Raw genomic sequence first — 24,854 nt, 5'->3', positions numbered from 1 at the left:
GACTTAGTTAAAAACTCACGAGTAGTTTGAGTTTGCCCAAGTCATTCTTAGTCTTCTGCAAGTCTGGCCAAATATGAGTTTGACTTCGAGTTAACACACCCCTTGCATCTAGACTCGTAAACTAGAACGAGTAGGTGAGTTAACTTGCAAGTTCGATAACCATGCTCCCAATTACTCCCTATTTTAGTGTGGTAAAGTATTGGTTTTTTTCTTTTAATCAAATTTCGTTGATATTGTCATTGTTGAGTTCCAAAAGTTTGGAACTTTGGAACTCCTGTTGTTTTCTTCTCGAATGGTCTTTGTTTATGAATATGTACTTGTTTGCTTGTAACAGAGCACTTCATTGGTTTGTGGGTGAAAATGATCATGTGATTAAGGAACCCATATGCAATTTTTAAACCAGTCTCCTTAATTCTAAAACCTTTTTCCTAGAAAAACAAATGCAAAGAAGGGAAATGATTTTATGTTGAAACAATATATGTATCTATCTATTGCAAAAACAAGTCATAGTTTCAACTAAACATTCACCTTTTTCTTCCTATGGATTGGTTTCTTTCTGTTATTCATCTCTTACTCCTGGGGTATTTGATATAAAAGAAGTTTATTCATCAAAGCAGGTATTAAGTTTCATTCCTGAGCAAGATGGAGGAAAACCACAAAAGAGTTGTAAAGCCAGATGACAAAAAGTATATGCAAAAAAATTTAACCAAACATGATATGTACCATCTCAACTAAATATTTTTATCTGCAATCTACTTGGACGTGATAAATATTATAGTTGAAGGAGTGATTTGATAATGATGAAGGGATTACTCACGCGCCTTGTATTCATGTTATACTTGTTTGATACATATATGGCATATGTCAACTCCATATGATTTTGTGGATCAAAGGAGTTCATTCGCCAATCTTTATCCTATGGCTAAAGAATTATAGTTATCTTATGATTTTGTGGATCAAAGGAGGTCATTCGCCAATCTTTATCCTATGGCTAAAGAATTAGAGTTATCCTATGGCAGCAGTGGGGGTAACTCTAATTCCTCAACCATAGGATAAAGATTGGAGAATGGCCTCCTTTGATACACATGATCATATGGAGTTGGCATATGTCATATATGTATCAAACAAGTATAACATGAATACAGGGCACGTGAGTAGTCCCTTCATCATAATCAAATCACACTTTCAACTATAATATTTATTAGGTCTGAGTAGATTGCAAATAACAATATTTAGTTGAGATGATACATATCATGTTTGGATATATTTTTTGACACAGACTTTTTGTCATCAACCTTGACAACTCTTTTGTTATTTTCTTCCATTTTGATCAAGAATGAACTTAGTGTTAGACATTGAATGATCCATACATTTCTTAGGGTTTTAATGAAAATAAAGACATAAATTTATGCTAACCAATTTTTTGCATGTAAGTTAACAAGTTTGATGACTGAAAGCAACACTAGGTGAGACTTATGCATTAGTGGATATCTTGTCTACTGGAAAAAGGAAATACTCGTTTAATTTATTCAAACACCAGTTGGAATATGACCGCTTATTTGAATTTATCAGTTTATTCCTATTTATATGATTCTGTTTAAAAGGAACATATTTGTGAATCTATCTTATATTTCCTTTTATATGTATAACGGTCATATTGAGTTATGAATGACAGATATGGAAAGTCCTGATCCTGTCAAGTAAAGACGCGCAATATTTGCTTATTCCAGGAAACAAGATCAAGCTGCACAATAGTCATATTATTTAATCTTGAAAGATACTCTCCACAATTACGAGTCTCTCTTTATAAATACAACATCAAGGGTTGAAGAACGACGACAAACACGTACAGAAAAAAACAAAAGTCATGAATCAAGAAACAAGAGAAAAGAAAATCATCTATTGAGAAACACAATGAGCTTATGAGAGTCCATCCTTTGTAATATACAAAGTATTTGTGAGAGATTATAATTTCATTGTAAATTCACTCTTTGAGTGTTGCAAAGAATCTGTAATTCTATATCAAACTTTTGTTTGCGAAAGTCAGGAGTGGTTTGGTGACAAAATAATACTTAGGTATTTTTAGACTCAAGGGGAGTCTAAGGTTTGTGTCAGTAGTGGTCTTGAAAATACTTGTAAGCCAAGAGTGACAGAAAAGAATACTTGTTGTAATCAAGTTTGATTAGGGGAACCCTTTACTAGTTGGTAAAGGAGAAGTGTACGTAGCTCAGGTTGAGTGAACCAATATAAAACAAAGTATTTTTACTACTCTTCTTTAGCTTATCAAAGTATTTCAAAGTCCATTATTGATACATCATGCGCACAAGGTTTTCACTGAAAAATAAGTTTTATACATCATTAGTTGATAGCATAAGAGAAAGAAAAAATAAACTTAAGTACCCTTAAAGAAATGACTCATCCAGTTCTTGCAAAGAAAGGCATCAAGAGATTGAGTATATATAAAAAATATTTTGTTCTATGGGGTGATATCACGGGACAGTCTCATATTTATTTCCTAAAAAATAATAAATATGTAATAATAAATACAATCAATATCATTTTTTATTTTTTATTCGTTAATAATAACTATCTTTTATATAGTTACCTTAATTATAATGTATTTATTGTTGCCAGATTAATGAAAATTAATAAAAAAAATGCTTGGCAACTAATTTTTTACACTAATTATTATGTGAATTTATTTATTTTTATTTAAGGTATATTTTAGTTTGACAATAATATGATAAATTATTGTATCCTTTATAATGATTGTTATAAAATAATTATACAAAACTATTTAGTTAACATTTTTACCCTACATAAATATTTAATTGAAATTTAATCATAAAAAATATTTATTTATTTTAATAAAATTTCACTTCTTATTATATCTATCAATGAAAAATATCAATGAACAAGTTATTTTTGGAAATAATTTAATTTATAATAAAATTGACTATAATAAAACTAAAAATGAAATTTATGTAGATAAGTGACTTATATATTTTTTTGAAATAATTCAAGTTAACAAGAAAGATATCATGATGAAAATATATCTAGAATTGAACTTTGAAAATAATTTAATATAAAATTAATCAAATTTTCAAGTATCAATTCAAAGAATTAAAATTATTATAATTTATTTATTCCCTAAAACATTTTTAAATGACATTTAAAGCTTAAAAAGATAAATTAAATAATAATAAAAATTCTATTGTAATTAAATAATTTTACTCAATTTTTTTTATCTCAATCAAGTGTACAAACCACACAAAAAAATCATATATATTTTTTTAAATAAGTCAAAAGAGAACATAGGACAACACTCACCAATAAATTACTATGATTATCATTATTATTACTATATCCTTATAATACATACTTTCCATAAATTAATATATTAAAAATTTAGAAAATTATTCCATAAAATAATTGATTCAGCACTCAGTAGTGTAAAAAATTGTCATAATTATAAAAATTATTTCATAAAATTTTCAAAATCTCATGCTGATAAGTGATATTCGGAATTGGGTAGAATAATATCCATTAATTATTTGTTCAAATGAAGCTATCATTATAATTCTTTGGATCTAAATGTATCATAAAATAATAATATATTAAATTAAAAAATTCATTCATTTCGTCTATAAATATGTATAATTATAATAATATTTCTTAGAATTTGTAAATTTTCTATTAATCACTAATTATAAAGCAAATTACATATGTAAATATTTATTGTGATTTAGTTGATAAAATAATTAAACTTTTGGTTGATTAAATATTTATTTATTGCAATTGACTTACCATTAGGAATGACAAAAATGGACCCAAATCTTATGGGTGCCCACAAAAATATTTACTTATTGACGTTGAGTATGTGGATGGATATTTACCAACAAATTTTTACCAGGATGGGTGCGGGTATAGGTACTATAGTACTCACCCACCCTGGCTTGCACATCACTTATATATATTATATATTAATATAACTAAAATATATTACTTAGGTAAATAATTCATATTATACATATGCTTTTATGTAAAAAAATAATTATATTTTTCTAATTTAATTAGTATTTTAAAGTCACGGTTTATGCTTCTCAATCCAAGTGTTGATGTTACAATTGAGGTTATTGAACTAATAAGGATGTGTTATATTGATTTTATTTTATGTAAGTATTTTTATGTTAGGACGCGGGAATACAATCATGATTTTGATTTGTAAATTTTATGCTATCACTTTTATATTGAGGCTAATATTATCCATATGCTTTCAAATATCATTTTGGTTTTGGATTGAGTTGTAAATCTCAAATATTATTTTATGTAGAACGATGATATTAGATTTAGCATATATTATATTATATTTGTTTCATTCAATTTAAAAATATTAAATTATTATTTATTTTTATGTATAAATTTCTGACTTTGTTGATAGGTCTTAGAAAGTATTGTCATCACATGATGCTCAAGTTTAATTAGAGTTTTTGTTAAATGATTACAATATTAACTTTAATAATCGTTATGTTGAAGGATTATCTTTTTAATATTGTTTATTTTTGACTTAATTTTGAAAGAATAATGTTGTGTTTGGTTATTTTTAATATTATATGTTAATATTTTTAATGTTATATTTGGATTTTTTAAGAGTGAATTTTCAATTTATCTGTAGTAATTTTTTAATTAATATATATTTTCATTTATTAATTTTATACAAGTACATGTATGTATATATGATAATTAAAATTTCTATCAGTACGAATATGAGGTCGGATAAGATTATTTTTTTAACATGAATTTGAGGACCGGTACTAGAAGATCCAATCTATTATCCTTCCTATTTACAATAGAATCATTTCTACATTAGAAATATCTACTATATCCATTATTATAAATCTAATCATTCAATTCAATTACATATTTTTAAAAGATAAATGTATATTATTTAATTTCATTTAATATATTTTTTTTGGAGGAAATGAACAGGAAAATGTCACGTAAAAACCTTCTTTTATTATTATTAATCAATTAATTTTTATAATAATTAGCATTTTAAAATCATACTTATATATAAACGCTAATAAAATTAAAGTGAAGAAAATATGTGATGTGCGAGCCCGTGACAAATTTGTCGTTTGATAAATGAATAAGGTGGGCACTTTTACTTTGACAGTTTCACTTGGTTCTCCTCTTCCGCCCACTGTTTCCTTCATCTTCTTCTTCTTCTTCTATCTCTCTACAACACACTTTTTTAAGTGATTCGTTCGCAGAAACGTACTACTACTTGATCTCATCGTATTCTCTACGCTATTCCTATTAAATGAATCATAGTCATAGATAGATCCATTATTCATAGTTTAAATTAGGAACCTTTTGTGTTCTGTTCTGTTCTGTTACATCTCGTGAATCGTTTACAACTTCTTAACCGTTTTCTGTTGCAGATGGCTTCTTCGTTTCTATCCGCAGCTTCGCACGCTGTCTCACCCTCTTGTTCTCTGTCCACCACGCACAAGGTACCCTCTTTCTGCTTCTTCCGACATTGCTTCGTGAATTTTAATGATTACCCTTTTTGTGATTTTAACGTTGGGGTCCAATAGGGAAAGCCCATGCTTGGAGGCAACACTTTGAGATTTCACAAAGGACCCAATTCCTTCTCTAGTTCAAGGGTATGTACTATATAGTAATAATAACTAAATTTCTTGCTTCAACTTTAGATACGGTTTTATAAGTGATTTTGGAGATTTTATATAATTAGAATTAGAGTTTTACTTCGACATTTTATGTTGACATTTAATGCAAGTTTTAATTTATGCGGATTAAACTTTAATTTTGGTTGAACAACGTGTGTGTGTGAATTGTTGTAAATCCTCTGCTACCTGAGTTTGATTTCTATGGATAAAGAAAAACCCTTCAATTTTGTTTGGAGAACAACACTAAAAGCACTTAAGGAACCTTTGCCGATCAAAAAAAAAAAAGCACTTAAGGAACAATATCTAAATTTTGTCCTCAATTTTTTTTATTGCTTTTGTTGATTATTATGCTTTCATATTACTTTGTGATCTATTGGGTAGGACTATTGGCACACTAAGTGTTATTTATTCTTGTTCTTCGCTAACTACTTTTAATTGTTTTGTTAAATTAACCTCACACTACAGTAATTTTTGGGGGAGTTTAATGTATATACACCATTAGTACCAAAAAAAAAATTAGTATAAAACATCTTTACATTGGCATTCAATAAGATTTGACTACTTTACCATGTCATCTTGTTCACTAATATGTGTGGTTGTTGTGATAAGGTAAATTCCTACCGGATGTGGATGTGTGTCTGTGTAAAGATGTTTTATACCGAGAGTGTATATGAATTAAACTTCTTTTTAAGATAAAAAACAATTTGGATCATAATTAGATTTCAGGAATTGCGTGTCAAAGAGATCAGACATATGATATTATTTATAATCAGAAACAATGATATAATTAAGGAAAGAAATCTCTAATCTAATCCCTAATGTTTCCCTATTTCCATATTTACATAAGATAAAATCACATCTTTAACACATTTCATACTTGGTGGAAGAACAGTTGTAAGTAAAAGTAGTTAGTGAGAATTAAGGAATGTGAGGACACAGAAACTGTGTTTGTGTGTTTGTGCATGCATACTAATATAATGTCTATCAATTTTGTTTCAGTCTAGAGGTCGGATCTCTATGGCTGTTGCAGTTAATGTATCTCGGTTTGAAGGCATACCTATGGCTCCTCCTGATCCAATTCTCGGAGTTTCCGAGGCGTTTAAGGCAGACAATAGTGATGTCAAGCTCAATCTTGGAGTTGGGGCATACAGAACAGAAGAACTACAGCCATATGTGCTTAATGTTGTTAAGAAGGTCTTTGTTCCGTATTTTATGTGTCTTCTGTGATTTGAGTTTCCCTAGTTTGCATTATTCTCCTGTCTCATGTTTGTTCCTAATTTTGCTTCATGTTCACAAACCTAGACTATTTTTGGATTCAGTTAATGTTGATTTAGATGAAATTCTTATTCTTTTTAGGCAGAGAATCTTATGCTGGAGAGAGGGGATAACAAAGAGGTAATTTTCTTTACATCACGTGTCTTTGTGTGTGGTGTGGAACCATTGGCCTTTAGATTGTTAACTATGATAACTTGTAAGTGCAGTATCTCCCAATTGAGGGTTTGGCAGCATTTAATAAGGCAACTGCAGAGTTGTTACTCGGAGCAGACAACCCAGCAATCAAACAGCAAAGAGTAAGTAGTTGATACAGAAAATATAGATGATTTGGAATTTGAAGCACATTGCAATTTATTGGTTATGATTTATTTTTTTTCATTTCTTACTTACATTATTTAGTTGCATCCAGGTTGCCACTGTCCAAGGTCTTTCTGGAACTGGTTCTCTGCGACTAGGTGCAGCTCTGATAGAGCGATATTTTCCTGGGGCAAAAGTTTTGATATCAGCTCCTACCTGGGGTATGCATTTTACTGCTTCCCTGATTAACTTGGTCGTGATATTTGTTAGGGAGTTCAAACATCCCTGGTAACATTATTGTCTTGTAGGTAATCACAAGAATATTTTCAATGATGCTAGTGTCCCATGGTCTGAGTACCGATATTATGATCCCAAGACAGTTGGGTTGGATTTTGAGGGCATGATTGAAGATATAAAGGTTAGGTTGTGATCTAGAATTTAGAAAGTGAAATGGTCTATGAACAGTTTTGTAGTTAACTGCTTTGTTTGACCTAGAAATCAATATACACGAATGTTCTATTTGAATTTTTTTCCTCTTGATCTTTCATTGTAGGTCCCAACACTTGTCATCTTTTCTCAAAATGCATGTTTCCAAAAATATCTTTCACTTGAAATACAACTGATGTAATTGTTATGATTAACATGCCGTTGCGGTGTAATGGTATTTGATGCTTAATTGATGTAGTACTTAACGTCTTGTTATATGAAGGCCTACATATAGAATCATAAATTTTCATTTAATTTAAAGATTCCTTCAATCTAATATAAAATTGAACAGTGCCTAATTGTACATTTCTACATTTTTTCAGTCAGCTCCGGAAGGATCTTTTATCTTACTTCATGGATGTGCTCATAATCCTACTGGTATTGATCCAACACCTGAACAGTGGGAAAAAATAGCTGATTTAATTGAAGAAAAGAACCACATTCCCTTTTTTGATGTTGCTTACCAGGTACCAATCTTTGGGTAAAGGAGAAATTTCTGGATAGCATATATTATAAACCATTAGCATATTAAGAATTATGACTTAAAGTGTGTTTGGATAGCTACCAGAATTGATTCTGGCATCTAAAATCATGGTGAAAAATTGAAAAAGTGGAAGCAACTATTTGTTGCTTTGAGTTTCAACGTGGAATTGGAATTGATTCTAGAAAAATTAAATCTAATCCAAACACACACTATTAATCTTTATAGAGACCTAGAACCTATTTTGCAACATGCTGAACTCCTCATTAATTTTAGGGGTTTGCTAGTGGAAGCCTTGATGAAGATGCAGCTTCTGTGAGACTGTTTGTGGCACGTGGCATCGAGGTTCTTGTAGCTCAATCTTACAGTAAAAATCTCGGTCTCTATGCTGAAAGGATTGGAGCAATCAATGTGATTTCATCGTCACCAGAATCTGCAGCAAGGTATGGTAAATTAGATCTTCCATTCTTTCTGATATCTGATGGGCATGTCTAAGAAAAAGATAGAATCTGTCTACTTCATTCCCATGCAAGCATGCATTTTTATTCCTTTTCTAGAAAGGTTATGGGATCAATTTATCAATTAAGTACAGGTAGTATGAAATAGTGTAGGGATCAACATATGGTTATCTTATATTTATGTTGAATGTCAGAACATTAATAGATCATAACCATGTAGGAACTGTTTTTGGTGGTGGGTTTTTTGGTTGATTCAGGTGTAAATGGTTCGATACCCCTTGTACCATTTGTGTGTGTATATATATATATATATATGTGTGTGTGTTTTGCTAATGTAGACACCCTTATTTTTTAGTATGAGTGCGTTAGTAACTAGAGTTTATTTTAAAGACTTAAATATATTTTTGGTCCATGCAATTTAACGCTTTTTTCATTTTTGTCCCTGCAAAAAAAATTCGTTTTAGTCCTTGCAAAATGTGTGTTTTGTTTTTTGTTCTTAAAGTGTTTTAGATAATGTTTTTTTCACTGTTCAAAGTATTTTTTTATTGTTCAAAGCACTATCTAAAACACTTTAAGAACAAAAAAACAAAACAAACATTTTGCAAGGACTAAAACAAAAAAAAAATTACAGGAACGACAATGATAAAAAGCTAAACTGCAAGGACAAAAAATGTATTTAAGCCTATTTTAAAATACACAGTGGTGTAGTGTGATAACGTTCTCATACTAGAAAATAAGAGTGTGTACATTAACAAATGCTTGTGGGGTTTGCTAACGTACACACTCTAGTTTTTTAGTATGAATGAGTGTGTTAGCAAGCTATAATGAGAGAATATCTTAAAATACACTAAGGTGTAGCTTGCTAACACACTCATAATAAAAAACAAGGGGGTGTACATTAACAAATCCCTATATATGTGAGGAGGGATCAACTTATACCAAGAGTAACTCTTTTAGAGTTATTCTCCATCCTTACCATTCATTTTCTTGAAATCTAACGTATAAGATTAGTGACTTATTACAACCATTAGATTTTAAAAAATTGAATGGTGAGGATGAAGAGTAACTCTTTACTGTTGGTGTAAGTTGATCCTCCTCCCTCTCTCTATATGTACACACATAACATTTGTGTTTTGATAAAAAAAAAAAGAAAATGAAGCAGTTGCAATCTAATTCTGTGTTTGGAAGAGCTTATTTACATTTTATTTGCACATATGATACAACCACTGTAAGTGTTTGGGAGAGCTTACGAAACTAGTTCATGATATGTCCATAAGTGGCTTTTAGTTTATTTCAATAAACTTTTCAAGGTAGCTTATAAAAATAGCTTACAACTCGTATGAAAACAGTTTAACCCACTTGAAATGAAGGTGAGGAGGAATCAAAACCTCACTTTCTCTCACTTCTTTATTAGATTCAAAATGTTACATATATATAGGATACAAAAAAGAGAGAGAGGAGAGATGACAGTGACATCTCACTGCTGCCTTCTGAATAAGGCTTACAGATTAAGCTACCAAACAAAGCTAAAATACAAAAGAAATATTCAACATTCAACACTCCCCCTCAAGCTGGAGCATATAAATCATATGCACCAAGCTTCGAACATATAGTCTGAATTCTGGGTCCTCTTAGGGACTTAGTCAAAATATCCGCTGGCTGGTCATTAGAACCAATGAACTCAGTGACAATCTCCTTGGACAGAAGCTTCTCTCGAATGAAATGACAATCAATCTCTATATGCTTAGTCCTTTCATGAAAGACTGGGTTTGAGGCAATATGAAGAGCAGCCTGATTATCACAATACAACTTCATTTGCAACTCTTCACAAAACCTCAATTCTTGCAGAAATTGTTTAATCCACATGAGTTCACAAGTAACCATAGCCATTGATCGATATTCAGCTTCTGCACTGGACCGAGCTACAACCGTCTGTTTCTTGCTTTTCCAAGAAATAAGATTTCCTCCAATGAAGACACAATAGCCTGATGTAGACCTCCTATCCATGGGACAGCCAGCTCAATCAGCATCACAATATCCTGATAATTGTGTATTACCCTTGTCTTCATACAACAACCCTTGTCCAAGAGCTCTCTTAATATACCTCAAAATACGCATGACAGCATTCCAATGGTCCAAATGAGGATTCTGCATAAATTGGCTAACCACTCCCACAGCAAAGGAGATATCAGGTCTAGTAATGGTAAGGTAAATGAGTTTTCCCACAAGCCTCCTATATCTCTCGGGATCAAGATAAACTTCACTTTGATCTGCCATGAGCTTCAAATTAGGATCCATAGGACTTTCAACAGGTCTACAATTTTGCATACCTGTTTCTTCTAAAATATCAAGAGCATACTTCCTCTGAGAGATCACAACACCATCTCCTAATTGAGCCACTTCAATATCAAGGAAATACTTCAAAGATCCCAGATCTTTGGTCTGAAAATGACTGAATAAATGCTCTTTTAGCTGTCTGATCTTAGTAGCATCATTCCCTGTAATCACTATATCATCAACATAGACCATTAGATAAACACATTTTCCATGAGATGTATGACAATAAAATACAGAGTGATCAGCTTCACTTCGTTTCAGTCCAAACATTTGAACAACATGACTAAATTTACCAAACCAAGCACGAGGAGATTGCTTCAACCCATAGAGAGATCGGTGAAGCTTACACACAAGGCCATACTCCCCTTAAGCAACAAACCCAGGTGGTTGCTCCATATAAATATCCTCCTCAAGATCACCGTGGAGGAAGGCATTCTTAATATCAAGCTGATGGAGGGACCAGTGACGAATAACAGCCATAGCAAGAAACAGACGAACAGTGGTGAGTTTGGCGACAGGAGAGAAAGTATCACAGTAATCAATGCCATATACCTGTGTGTAGCCTTTAGCTACCAAACGAGCCTTAAGCCGATCAACCTTACCAGTGGGCCCAACTTTAACAGTGTAGACCCACCTACAACCAACAGGGGTCTTACCAGGGGGAAGAGGAACAAGCTCCCAAGTACCATTATTTTCAAAGGCCTGCATTTCATCAATCATAGCCTGTCTCCAGCCAGGATGATCAAGTGCCTCATGGACAGTGGAAGGAATGGCAAGGGAAGACAATGAACAAACAAAGGAACTGTATGAAGGAGACAAACGGTGATAGCTTAAGAAATTATAAATAGGATGAGGATTACGGGTAGAACGAGTACCTTTTCTGATGGCAATGGGCCAATGTGAATCAGAAGGAGGAGAAGAAGTGGAAGGAGAGGCCGGATCCATGAGTGGAGGACTGGTCGAAGAAGGACGAGAATCACGAGGAGAGGCTTCAGGTACTGGAGATCCAATCTGCCTTGTCCTGTGTTGATCTGTAGTCAGAGGTGGTAAGACGACTTCAGGTGAATTTGGTGAGGAAGATGGAATAATACTGACACTTTGGCCTGAGTTATCTAGGGGATAAGGAGAAGGAATAGGGAGAACTTCCTGAAGAGACGAAGAATGGTCCACGGAGGGTGAAAAGAAGGGTGTGTCTTCAAAGAAGGTTACATCTGCAGACATGTAGTATCGTCTCATGGTTGGAGAGTAACATTTGTAACCCTTTTGAAGACGAGAATAACCCAGGAAGACACATTTGACTGACCTAGCAGAGAGTTTATCTAAACTAGGAGACAAATCATGAACAAAACAGGTACAACCAAACACTTTAGGAGAGACATGAAATAGAGGATCATGAGGAAAGACAAGTGAGTGAGGAATTTGGTTTTCAAGAGAAGAAGAAGGCGTCCGATTGATTAGGAAATAAGCAGTAAGCACCGCATCTCCCCAATGATGTATCAGAACATTCGAATTTAGCATTAGGGAGCGTGCATTTTCAAGAAGATGACGATTCTTTCTTTCTGCAATACCATTTTGTTGTGGTGTGTGAGGACATGTGGGTTGATGTAGAATACCTTTGGAAGACAAAAAATAAGAAAGATCATGAGAGAAATACTCTTTAACATTATCACTTCTGAAAATTTTAATTGTTTTTCCAAATTGATTCTCAATTTCATTGTAGAATGACACAAATATAGGCAAAAGTTCAGATCTGCCTTTCATTAAATAAACTCAAGTACATCTGGAGAATTCATCAATGAAGGTTACAAAATATCGAAAACCAAAAGATGTAACACGACTTGGTCCCCAAATATCAGAATGAATGGTAGAGAAAGTCGAGTTACATCTTTGTACAGTTTGAGGAAATGACGACCTGACATGTTTTCCTAGTTGACAAGACTCACAAATATATGCAAAAGTTCAGATCTGCCTTTCATTAAATAAACTCAAGTACATCTGGAGAATTCATCAATGAAGGTTACAAAATATCGAAAACCAAAAGATGTAACACGACTTGGTCCCCAAATATCAAAATGAATGGTAGAGAAAGTCGAGTTACATCTTTGTACAGTTTGAGGAAATGACGACCTGACATGTTTTCCTAGTTGACAAGACTCACAATCTAAGACTCGAAGATTCTTAAGACTAGGGACCATCATCTTCAATTTTGATAAACTTGGGTGTTCTAGACGATCATGCAAAAGTTTGGGTTTTGAGATTGCCAAACAAGACCCAGGTGGACTGGATTCCAAATAGTAAAGTCCTCGTGATTCGTGTCCTTCTCCAATCAGTCGCCCCGTCCCATGTTCCTGAATAACAATAGAATTAGCAGTAAAGGTTACTGAACAATTTAATGAACGAGTTAACTGACTTAGTGAGATTAAATTATAGGGACACTGAGGAAGGAATAAAACAAAGTTTAATTTCAAGGAAGGAGACAATGAAACTTGACCACTTCCTTGAGATGCAACCTTGGAGCCATTAGCTACAGTGACGAGGTGAGGAATTTTTGGTAAGGAAAAGGATGAAAAGGAAGACTTATTACCGGAAATATGGTCAGAGGCACCTGAGTCGAGTATCCAAGGACTAGGACCTTCAATTAATTGAGAGATACAAGCTGTTGAAAAACATGGTACAGATGAGGATTGAGCTTGGTTGCTGGGTCTCTCGGATTTGAGCTTCAAATACTCCTGATACTCCTCATCAGAGAACTTAGACTCTGCTTTCTCTGATTTAGAAACCTGTGCAACCTTGTCAGGAAACCCATGCAACAAATAACAATTCTCTTGAGTGTGACCCATCCTCTTGCAGTAGGTGCAATGAGGACGTCCACCCCTTCCATTGCGGCCTCCTCTGCTGTTGCGGTCGCCTCCTCTACCATGTGATGCAACCATTGTTGACGTCTCCACACTATCAGTAGGATTTTCATCCTTCGATAAGTGAGGCACACGGAGAAGCCTAGTGATGAGAGAATCCATGGATGGAACCTGATCCCCAGCGAGTACTTGATCACGAACATGATCAAAGTCTGAGTGTAAGCTTCTCAGGATAAGGACCATGTAAAACTTGTCCAGTTTCCTGTTCACTTCTTCTAATGAATCAGCCACAAGAAACTTTCTCAGCTCTTCCACGACAGCTCGAGCCTTACCCACATGAGCAATCATGTCATGGCTGGTTTGCTTGAGGGCTGTAACCTTCATGGTTGCATCAAATAAGCTTTGAATATCATTGGCAAAAATTTCTTGAGCCTTCTTCCAAAAAGAACGACACGTTTTAAATGATCTAAGGATATCCAAAATATCCGGCTCAACTGATTGCCATAACACAACACACAGTTGATAATCAAACTTCTCCCATTCGGCTCTTTTGTCACTTGAAACAGAATCGGAAGCTTTCTCCAAGTGGTCATGTCCTTGACCGAGAAACCAAAGTTCTACGGAAGCAGACCATGAGGGGTAATTTTTTCAGTTGAGTTTAGCAGCTGTGATGGTTGGAGTCTCGGAGAAGGAGAAAACAGGTCCAGGGGAAGCCATTTTGACCCACAAGGTGAAACCCTAAGGGAGCAAAAAGGTGGAGAGAATAGGGCTGTAGCATTCCAGGTAACGAAACTGGAAACTGAGGGCTGGAACGGATTCAGGAGAAGCCGACGAAGGGAACGGCGGAGACGCGGCGCGATTTCGGCGCCGGGACGGCGACGCGTGGACTGCACGCGCCGGAGGACGCGCGGGACGGTGGCAGCGCGTGGCGGCGCGTCGCTGCTCCGTTGCCGACGCGAGTTGGCCGGCTAGCTCGCGCTTCCCAAGGCGAGCCTAACCCTGGCTTCGCCAGAGAAATGGCCGCCGGAAAGTGGCGGCGGCGACGGCGGATGACACCTGTTCTGATGCCAACTTGAAATGAAGGTGAGGAGGAATCAAAACCTCACTTTCTCTCACTTCTTTATTAGATTCAAAATGTTACATATATATAGGATACAAAAAAGAGAGAGGAGAGATGACAGTGACATCTCACTGCTGCCTTCTGAATAAGGCTTACAGATTAAGCTACCAAACAAAGCTAAAATACAGAAGAAATATTCAACATTCAACAAACCCTTTTTTATTTCTTTCAATTATAGAAACAGCTTATTCATAAGCGTTTACATGGTAAGTGTTCATTCAGCAAGTGCTTAATTAGGTTGTTTACAATGCACTAATATTGTCTTAACCAACACATCATGACAAAAAGCTGTAGTTGACTATTTCTGTTTTAACTAGAAAGATGACATCTTAGATTCAACTTGATTGTGGCAATGTATGCCTCAGTAGAAGTTCTGTGTTGATCAACAATGTGGTAACGATGCGTTTCAGGGTAAAGAGCCAACTGAAAAGGATTGCCCGACCAATGTACTCTAATCCACCGGTACACGGGGCTAGGATAGTTGCCGATGTTGTTGGAAACCCAGTTCTCTTTAATGAATGGAAAGCAGAGATGGAAATGATGGCTGGAAGGATAAAGAATGTTAGACAGCAGCTATATGATAGTATTACTTCAAAAGACAAAAGTGGAAAGGATTGGTCATTCATACTTAAGCAGATAGGCATGTTCTCATTCACTGGCTTGAACAAGAACCAGGTAATTGATTCATGTTATTATGACTTCTTGCATGTTATCAACTTGTGGCTTTTATACACTATGTTGAGTCCTATTTCATTGACTATATCAACATATTGACTATGTTGTTCTTAAATGATATCTCATCAGAGTGACAACATGACAAACAAGTGGCACGTATACATGACAAAGGATGGAAGGATTTCCCTGGCAGGATTGTCGTTGGCTAAATGCGAATACCTTGCGGATGCTATTATTGATTCATATCATAATGTCAGCTGAAACTCAATTAGATATTTTTGGTGAGTGTTATACCCAATCGGAGCGATTGGCATACATGAAAATAATTTAGAATAATTTATGTATGCATTATGTGTGTACATATGTACCTCAAAGTACCCTAGGAAATTTTTTAACTTTGAAACAAGTTGACTCAAAGTATTGATGCGTAATGAGTCAGGTTCTCAGACTTAAAGCTAGTTGAATCGAAGTACTGATGCATAGTGAGGATGTTTATCATTTCATATGGGTGAGATTGGATAAATCATGGTAACAATAGTTTCGTTAGTCGTATGTGCTTCAGTGGTTAGTACGTATCTTTTTCTTATGTTAAATCCTGCTTTCAATATTTATGTTGATATCAACTTTCAGAGTTTCAGTTCACCCATGTCATTTATTGTAATTGGTAATGAGGAACTTAAGAACCAAAAAAGTAAAATATTTGACTATAATATACACATATATACTGTTTGCCAACTCGAACCAAATAAATAAAGGCAAGCATGGCTCGTCATCTGCATGGAATCTGAATGAGTCACCATGTTGAAATTCCTTTATACAAAGTTTAGTTGGAAGGAAATGGAAGGAGGAAAGTTAGGGAACTACATTTATATTTCTCTTGATTTGGCAGTATCAAATTTAGAATGCAAATAATGCATTTTCTAACATATTCTTTTAAATTTACTCAATATCATTAACTGAGGTTTATTAGGAAATTCAAAATAAGTGAGACTAATATATAATCGGTGAAAGTCACATTATTTTTGTGAGTTTCAGTAAATTTCAATCACCAAGGTAGAGTGTATTGGAACGTGTTGCAAGAATTCCTCTGAAATATATGTACGAATTATTTGTTGTCTGGTTTGCTGAATTTCATATGCCAAAAGTGGGAATGAAAGACAATGAGATCCTCTCTGAACAGTTTCAATGTTCCGCAATATCACCACTCTATACACACATTTTCACACAAGTGAAATCAATTTCCTCCCATTTATCATTAACATCCCAATGCTCTTCTACACCATTTAGGCCTACTTTTTTCTCAATTTCTCTGTTTCTAACTTAACACTCCCGGGCTGCAAGCATTTATTACAGAATCAGTGTAGTTGTTAAGGATCTTTCTGTAATTTCAAGCCTCACTAGTTGGGTAGAGCATCACAAAACATGTCATTTATGTTGTCTCAAACTGATCATTGACTAGAATCCTCAGGTGGGTCAGCAGGTAAGACTTGTTTTGGCAGTTGTGAAACTTTGAGTGTTCCTCCAAGCTCTACTGGCACAAGAGGGATCAGTGAGTGAAGAACATCTGCAATCAGTGGACGGTAACTTGGCTCTGGTTGCACACATAGCACAGCCACAGCAGCAACCTACAAAATACAAAGTCAAGGTTAAATTTAAGTAGATTATGATAATACAAAAGAGAAAAATGCTACTAATAACTTAACTCACAGACTGTTGTTTCTTTAAAATTCACGTGGATCATACTAATTGGAAAATAAGTATAGACTATAGAACTCATTTCTAGCCTGCCTTATCGTCTAGCGAGGAGAGAGAAAAACCCAAGATTCAAATTGCATCATGTAATGAGGAGAGCAAAAAATAGAAAATTCACGTGGAATTCATCTGTCAAGTGAGTTCCATGTGAACCCTGTGTTTTTTCTCTCCTCCTTGTAAATGTAGATGCTAGAGAGGATTCGGGTTCCAAACCACCCTCATTTAGTAGGAGTTATACTAATTTCAACTAATACTAAATATTGTTGAAAAGAATGTGCTCTAAAAGAGACTGTGTTACTATCATTTCTTTCTATTAATCTTCTTATTTTTAAAATTAAGAAAATAAAAATATCAATTTTTTTATGTTTTCAAGATATTAAACATATTTAGTTTTCACTTAATATATTCTTCAAAAATTATCAGGAGGATTAATAAAAAAAATATAGTTAACTCTTATGACTATTATCATTGCCAAAAAGGGTAAGTAGTAATAAACAGGAAAAAAAGTCTGAGTTTTTTCTGACTCTGAGGCACTAAAACCTGGTATAAGTGCTTGGGGTCCATTGTATTCTTAATTACAGGATCCACAATGTTTGGAAGCTTAGATCTGTCTGTGAGCTGTGGCATGGCCTGCAAACATCATAAATAGTTTACACGTCATTTCCAACACCAACCCAATCAAATTCTATCATCAAGCAAAGCAAAAACAGTACCAATGTGACAATAGATTGGCATTGAGCTTGTGCTAGTTTTTCCACAGGCTTCTTTCCCAATAGAAGCTCCAGAAGCACAACTCCAAAAGCATATACATCACTTTTATCAGTCAATTTACCTGCAAAAAATTAATAAATTAAAAATGCAAGTAATTTCCTCAGCTAATAATTCAAGTTTTGCTACAGCTGTTTTCTCCATGTTCCAAGAAAATCCTTGGAGAAGTGATCCATTTAATTTATATCTCATTATTAATATCTACTACTAGTACTTCGATTCACGGTACCTTAATAATAATAATAATAATAATAATAATAATAAAATAGCAATCCTTACCAAATGATCAAAGTTTTCAACTGAATAATACAAAACTATGCTTCCAATGTTTCCCATCTTTCAGACAAGAATCAATTCAACTAGCTGAGAACAAATTTCAGTTCTCACCCTCAGGACATTTATTATTATCATTATTTTTTTTTTATCACTGACAAGAAGCAACTGGAGCAAACTAGGCATATGAGATTGTAACGTGTAACTGACAACACATTAATTTAATAAATAATCTATGTAACTTGCCAGGTCATTTGGGCAGGTACATTCCTAATAGGAGCACAAGGTGCACAGATCAAAAAAATTATTACATGGTTCATGATCAGGACTACCACATATTCATGGTTCTGATTAATCTTTGCATGACAATGTAATCAAAATTTTCAATTTAGGAAAAAGAATTAATAAAACTCAATTATGTGCACTAAGGGGTATACTTCAATTAGTTGAGTAGTGTGCGTGAGTGGTTGTAAATTCTCTAGTACTTAAGTTCGATTCTTATGAATAAAAAAAAACTCAATTGTGTCAAATGGAAATTACTTACGACAATGTAATAATTTCTCGCATAGATCACAATTTCAAACCCACCCTTTTCATAATTAATGCATCAAGGGTTCAAAAAGACCATTATCTTGGATCTGGTTTGTTGAAAGCTTAAGGACACATTAAACATATAGCAACTTGTCAGACCATTGCATATGCCATGAAATTATGTGTGAAGTTCAGTTGGCATACATACCATCTAAAAGATACTCCGGGGCAACGTAACCCAACGTTCCTGAAAGCTTGAGGTTGTTCTTGTTCTGGGACCCATTGGTTATGGCAAGACCAAAATCAGAAAGCTGAATCCAGCAGCACACAGAAAAGAAGCTTTGGTAAGAACACAATAAATAAATGTATGGTACAAAAAGGAAATAATATATTATAGGCAAGTGTTCTTAGGATATTAACTAAGAAATTTAAAGTAGAAATATTTTTATTGAAAGGCAAAAAATAGCATTGTCCATGATATTTTTGTGTTCTCCTATGTTTTTCATAATAAATAATTTCCTCTTTTAGTTCTTCAACCAATGCCCCAAGGCACTGGTTAGCAAGACCCTATACTATATGCAGCAAATTGAGCTTGGCCTTTCTGTTTTACCTTGGCATTGAACTTTGTATCTAAAAGAATATTAGAAGATTTCAGATCTCTATGGATCACCGGAGGGTAACAGTGCTCATGTAGATATTTTAATCCCCTGGTTGACATTAATCAAATACCATGTTAGCAAATAGACAATAAACCAAATAAAAAATGCTAATAATACGTACTCTTTAACACACTATTATTGATGGAAAATTATTAAATGACGCTGAATTATAAGTAAGACTCGTTAAATAAGAAGTACAACATATTATTTTGTGATTCTGAATAAGTTTCAATTAATAATAAAGAATATGTTGAAAAGAGTATTGCTAGAATTTCTTCTAGGAAAATATAAAGATAGATAGAGAACTGATTAGGGAAGGTCACCTTGCTGTGTCAAGAGCAATTTTGATCCTCAAATGCCAAGTCAATGCTGAGCCATGAGAAGGTCCTTCAAATAATAATTTTATAATTCACTTTATTAACTCTTAATCTTGGTCTTATCCAAGGTAATAAAGCATATAAAACAATGTTTTACCATGTAATTGAGTTTCCAATGATCCATTATGCATCAACTCATAGACAATAATCCTTGTATCCTCATTACTGCTACAACCCAGCAGAGAAATCACATTTGGATGTTGAATTTTACTTAACAAATCCACCTCGTTCTGCAAATTCATAGAAGTCCAACTATTCAATATAATATTTAAAAAAAAACAAAAAAAAATGAATAAACTATTTGCAAGGATTACCTCAAATTCTTGCTCAGCATACTGATTTTCACAGTGCAATTTTTTAACCGCAACATCCAAATTATCATCCAAATGAGCCTTGTAAACGCATCCAAAACCTCCCTTGCCCAAGATGTTAATTTCCTTGAAATTTCCGGTGGCTTTTTCTATTTGCTTATAGTCAATTATTGGAACACACCCTTTCTTACCAACCAGCTTTATAGAGCTGAATTTACTCAAAAATGGTGATGAAGCTAGCCCTTTCTCAGCATCTTGGGATTCAAATTACAAAAGAAGGCAAAGAAGAAGAAAAAAAATACAAATCTCAGACAATACTAAGGAAGCAAATTAAATGTCAAACTTTCTTGACATCCCAAAATTGTGATCTGTGAAGCAAAAAACAGGAATCTAATGATTGATTGTCTTGAAATATCTCTTTTCTATATACTTTGTTTCCTGATTTTAAAAAGTCTGTATTGGAAACAATGAAAACAAAAAACAACTTTATGGTTTTCTGTTTTCATTTTTTCCTATACAAACTTCAGGAAAATGGGAAACAAAGTGAAAAAAGAACATGTAAAATAAAAAATGTTTTCTCAAATCAAATTTCAGAAGATTCTAAGAAATGGAATTGTGACAAAAGGGAGAAAATAAAAACCTGATCTTTGAACGTTTTTCCCTTTGGATTTTGAAGGGTATTTGGTGTAGTAAATCCAGATGCACAACACACACAAAATGACTGCACCAAGTGAAGTGCTGGCAACAGCAACAGCAATTACCATTTTCTTGTGCGAATCCATGTGTTGCTGTTCAGCCCCCATCACAATTCCTGATCAATATGCAGTATATGGCAGTGAGCATCAAAATATGTATTATTCATTCAAATTTCAAACCATTTATGACAAGTTAATAGAGTTTAAGCAAAAGGGTAGGATCCAAATCCACACAATAAAACACATTAGACCAATACCAGAAATGAATTAAAAAAATATCGGTTACTATATATTATCTGCATTAAGTGCTTTTATTGAATTTTCAAATTTAAATTTGAAACTGTTGAATACCAACTTCATCATAAGAAAAGAAAGAAACAAATAGTGTGACATAGACAGCAAATGGAACAGGAACACATAGGAAATGAAACAGACACACACATTCTTGTTGAGAAAAGTATCTACATTTAGTATCTCACAGTATCTCGAACATGATTGTCTCGGGAAAAAAAAAGTGAAAAACCAAAAAAAAAAGAAAAAAAGTAAGAATTTTCCTAGAACCTGGAGAGGAAGCAGACATTGAAGTGGGAAATGGAGAAAAGGGAGGAACTTGAGGAGAGGGAGCAAGAGGGTATGCAGAGGCAAGAAACCAAGTTGGTTTGTGGAGAATAAGGAGGAGCATGAGAAGCATAAGAAGAAGAAGCTTCGTTTTCATTGTTTCTTTCTAAGAAAACATGAAGATAAAGATATAAAAATAGTAGATGTGTGAAGGAAAGACTTGTGCCTGAGAAGGAGCACACACTCACTACAAACACACACACACACACTCTCTCACTGAGGTTTTGTTAGCCACTGAGTGAGAGAGAAAGTGAAATGTGTGTTTTTTTGGATCTTCTTTGAGGCTTGACCTCCTTTTTTTAAACTTCGAAAAAACACTATTTGCTTTTGTTTTCTTTTTCAGAACCTTTTATTTGAGCATTCTCTGTCTCATTTTCCTTTTCTGTTTTTTCTTCTTTTTTTATTTCTTTTTTCTTCTCTGTTTTAACTGTTTTCCCTGTTTTTCTCTTTCTCTCAGCTTTCTCAGCAGAAGGAAAAGGGAGGAGACAACAATGGACCGATGATACTTAATTTTGGAGTGGGGGCACTGCACGACAATCATGTGCACTCGTGCATTGTTTCAGTTTAAGCATTTATGTAACCTCTTATCTTTGGTAAAATAAATTAAAAAGATTTTTTATAAATAAAATAAAGTTTTAAAAAAATAATAATTTTTTTATAATTAAATAAATAAGAAGAAATAAATTTATCAATTAAAATAATAATTTGAAAGAAAAAAATACTTTATTAATTCATTTGATAATAAATAAAATAGAGTTCTTTTTTTATAAAACAAACAAATAAATAAATAAAGTAAATAATAGACTAATTATCCTAGTTATAAATAGAGACATATTAAGTCGTTTTATAATAATCTCTATTTTTTTTTCTACCTCTCAAATTCGTTTTCTCTTCTCCCCTCCCAACACCCTCTCTTTTTTCGCATACACTCAAACCATCTCAGTAAAACGATAATTTCAGACTCGTTAACTGTTGGATCATCGTGAAATTTGAACAAGAGTTTCGGAACTTATTTCCACACACTCCCACCGTTGGGATTTTTGAGATAATGTCTGTGGTGGAAGAAATGTCCATCGCACTGAGTTTTCTCTTTTCCCGCATACACCCAAACATGTCCAAGTAAAACTACGATCTCGGACTCGTTAACCGATGAATTGTTGTGAAAATTGAACACCACATTCATAACTTATTTTCGCACAGTCTTACCATTGGGATTTGTGAAAGTAATGTTCTTGCAAAGAGAAATTAGTCTCGCACGTTGATAGTGATATGGAGGCTACAATCTCTTCCCCTTCTCTCTAACGCTTGGAAACCCTAACAGAGAAAATAGGGAAAAAGCTGAGGAGTCTTAGGGAACTGTTAGAGACACCTCTATCACTGCTGGACTACACACGTGAGCTCGCTTAGAGGTAAGGGATGAGTTTATCGCAATTAAGGTTAAAATGAATATGTGTAGGGATCCTTAAAGGAATAAATTGGGGTTTATTTTGATATGTTTATTGAATTATAATTTTCCTTTATGATTATAAATACAATATTATTGTGTTTGACGGACCAATTGATGTTCTGATGTGAATTGGTAGATAAACATGAGTGCTCTTGGTGTTTTCGTATGTTTGACTTATGATTTTGATTCATTGATTTTAATATGATTGTGTGGAATTGTTTGAGGGTTTTACTCCCCATGTTGTGAGAATCATTTTGTATAAATTGTTATATTGAGATTATGAGATGGTAATTCAAATTGTGATTAAGTGACAAATTGAACCTGTGATGAATGGTGAGATACATGTGTATTGAGATGTTGCATGTATTGAGTTGTGAGTTATGAACTGTGCAATCACACAAGTATAAGACCCTTTAAGGGTGACGAGTTTTTGCACAACGAGTATTGTGATGGATCCACTGTGGGAACTCGACGAGTTGAATCACTTTGAGGCGTGACAACTTAAAACGATTTTAAAAATAATTGAGTAGTTGTGTGTATTGCATAGTTCATAGGTAAAATGTATATGATTCATGAGGTGTGATAACATGCTACTTTGAGATTATACCATTGTGATTGAGACCGAGTGTATGTGATAAATTGAGTATGCATTGACTTGCAATATATATGTGTGCATTGAAACGTTGTATGCATTGAGTAGTGAGCTATGAATCATACAATCATACGACTATAAGACCATTTAAGGGCGATGAGTTAATGCGCGATGAGTATTGGGATGGGAACCACTGTGGCAACCCGACGAGTTTAATCATAAGCGCGACGAGATAAAATTATTTTGAGAACAGTTAAGGAGTTGTGTATTTTGTACAGTTCATAGATAAAATCTGTGTGCTAAAATGTTTTTTAGGTTGGACCTGAATCAGGAGGGAGAGGCCTTGACGGACTCTTCGGAGTATAGGCCTTAGGGGTAAATGCACTCGGTTTGAGTGCTCCTTTAAGCCTGTGTCGAGCCCACATGGTTGGAGCATTCTCGCAAAACAGTGTGATCTTGACTGGTCTCCCTATAATTTTACCTAGTGAGAGTGACCTGACTTACTAGTGTGTGGTTTGTCTTGTCATGTACTTCTAAGCGTCCGACGAGATTTTTCACTGATATGGTACCACATTACATATAGGATTGAGTCTTAGTGTATCTGTTGCATAATGCTTGTGTATTTGTCGATATTGATTGATTTAGTGATATTGTGTTTTGATCCTTGAGTATATGAATGAGGTGAAAATGAATGAGACGTGTTGTGTAGTGATGTGATGTTACGCGACAAAGTAGTGGAATAACGTGAGCTATGTTTAAGTAAGTTGTATCTCATTTATATGATATGTATATCTATGTTGTCCTGTTTCTCTCTATTAGCTAGGAATGTGGTAACTCACACCCTGTGTGCTATTTGTGTTTAGATCTTGTGATAATTTTGAACTTTGTGTTCGTGAGAGCAGATGGTAGGTGGATGGCTATGAAGAACCTCATGCTAGAGGACACGGGAACACAATGCTCTGGTAGGATGCAACATTGGAGTATAGGTTTCTATATTAATTGCATGAAGTCTTGGACAACCTTGTTTTGAGCTGAGATGATTTTATTATTTATTTGAACAATTTTTATTATGATGTTAGAAAAGTGAATGTGAGTCTTTTAGCTTTTTGAAATGCTTTTATTTTAATGTGTTTTAAAAACTTTTATTTTAATTT

At 33.9% G+C, this 24,854-nt stretch overlaps 2 protein-coding genes and 1 non-coding gene across 4 annotated transcripts; 2 read left to right on the top strand and 1 right to left on the bottom strand.

Moving 5' to 3' along the window:
• Positions 1 to 932: 932 nt before the first annotated feature.
• Positions 933 to 1,107, top strand: MIR10195 (microRNA MIR10195). The gene has a single exon (NR_161653.1). It is a non-coding gene; the product is annotated as a microRNA MIR10195 (primary transcript).
• Positions 1,108 to 5,174: 4,067 nt separating this feature from the next.
• Positions 5,175 to 16,294, top strand: LOC547792 (aspartate aminotransferase). Of its 2 annotated transcripts, none has more exons than NM_001251058.2 (12): positions 5,175 to 5,277; positions 5,445 to 5,516; positions 5,601 to 5,669; positions 6,693 to 6,887; positions 7,050 to 7,088; positions 7,175 to 7,264; positions 7,378 to 7,486; positions 7,574 to 7,683; positions 8,075 to 8,218; positions 8,509 to 8,675; positions 15,413 to 15,677; positions 15,807 to 16,294. In NM_001251058.2, the coding sequence occupies exons 2-12, from the start codon at positions 5,445 to 5,447 to the stop codon at positions 15,936 to 15,938; spliced, it is 1,392 nt and encodes a 463-aa protein (NP_001237987.2). In that variant the 5' UTR covers positions 5,175 to 5,277; the 3' UTR covers positions 15,939 to 16,294. The 2 variants fall into 2 exon arrangements, with proteins under 2 accessions (NP_001237987.2, XP_006600243.1); XM_006600180.4 differs by having other exon boundaries at positions 5,180 to 5,298; positions 15,807 to 16,223.
• Positions 16,295 to 16,789: 495 nt separating this feature from the next.
• LOC100785380 (probable receptor-like protein kinase At1g80640) lies at positions 16,790 to 22,001 on the bottom strand. The gene is made up of 10 exons (XM_003550154.5): positions 21,605 to 22,001; positions 20,989 to 21,159; positions 20,352 to 20,602; positions 20,135 to 20,267; positions 19,984 to 20,047; positions 19,612 to 19,708; positions 19,210 to 19,312; positions 18,143 to 18,261; positions 17,970 to 18,059; positions 16,790 to 17,302 (listed from the first exon to the last, which is right to left on the bottom strand). The coding sequence occupies exons 1-10, from the start codon at positions 21,756 to 21,758 to the stop codon at positions 17,126 to 17,128; spliced, it is 1,359 nt and encodes a 452-aa protein (XP_003550202.1). The 5' UTR covers positions 21,759 to 22,001; the 3' UTR covers positions 16,790 to 17,125.
• Between the last annotated feature and the right edge of the window lie 2,853 nt (positions 22,002 to 24,854).

Source organism: Glycine max, chromosome 17 (assembly GCF_000004515.6).
Source record: "Glycine max cultivar Williams 82 chromosome 17, Glycine_max_v4.0, whole genome shotgun sequence".
NCBI lineage: Eukaryota > Viridiplantae > Streptophyta > Magnoliopsida > Fabales > Fabaceae > Glycine > Glycine max.
The sequence above is the reverse complement of the archived record's forward strand: the minus strand, read 5'-3'. Positions and strand labels throughout refer to the sequence as shown.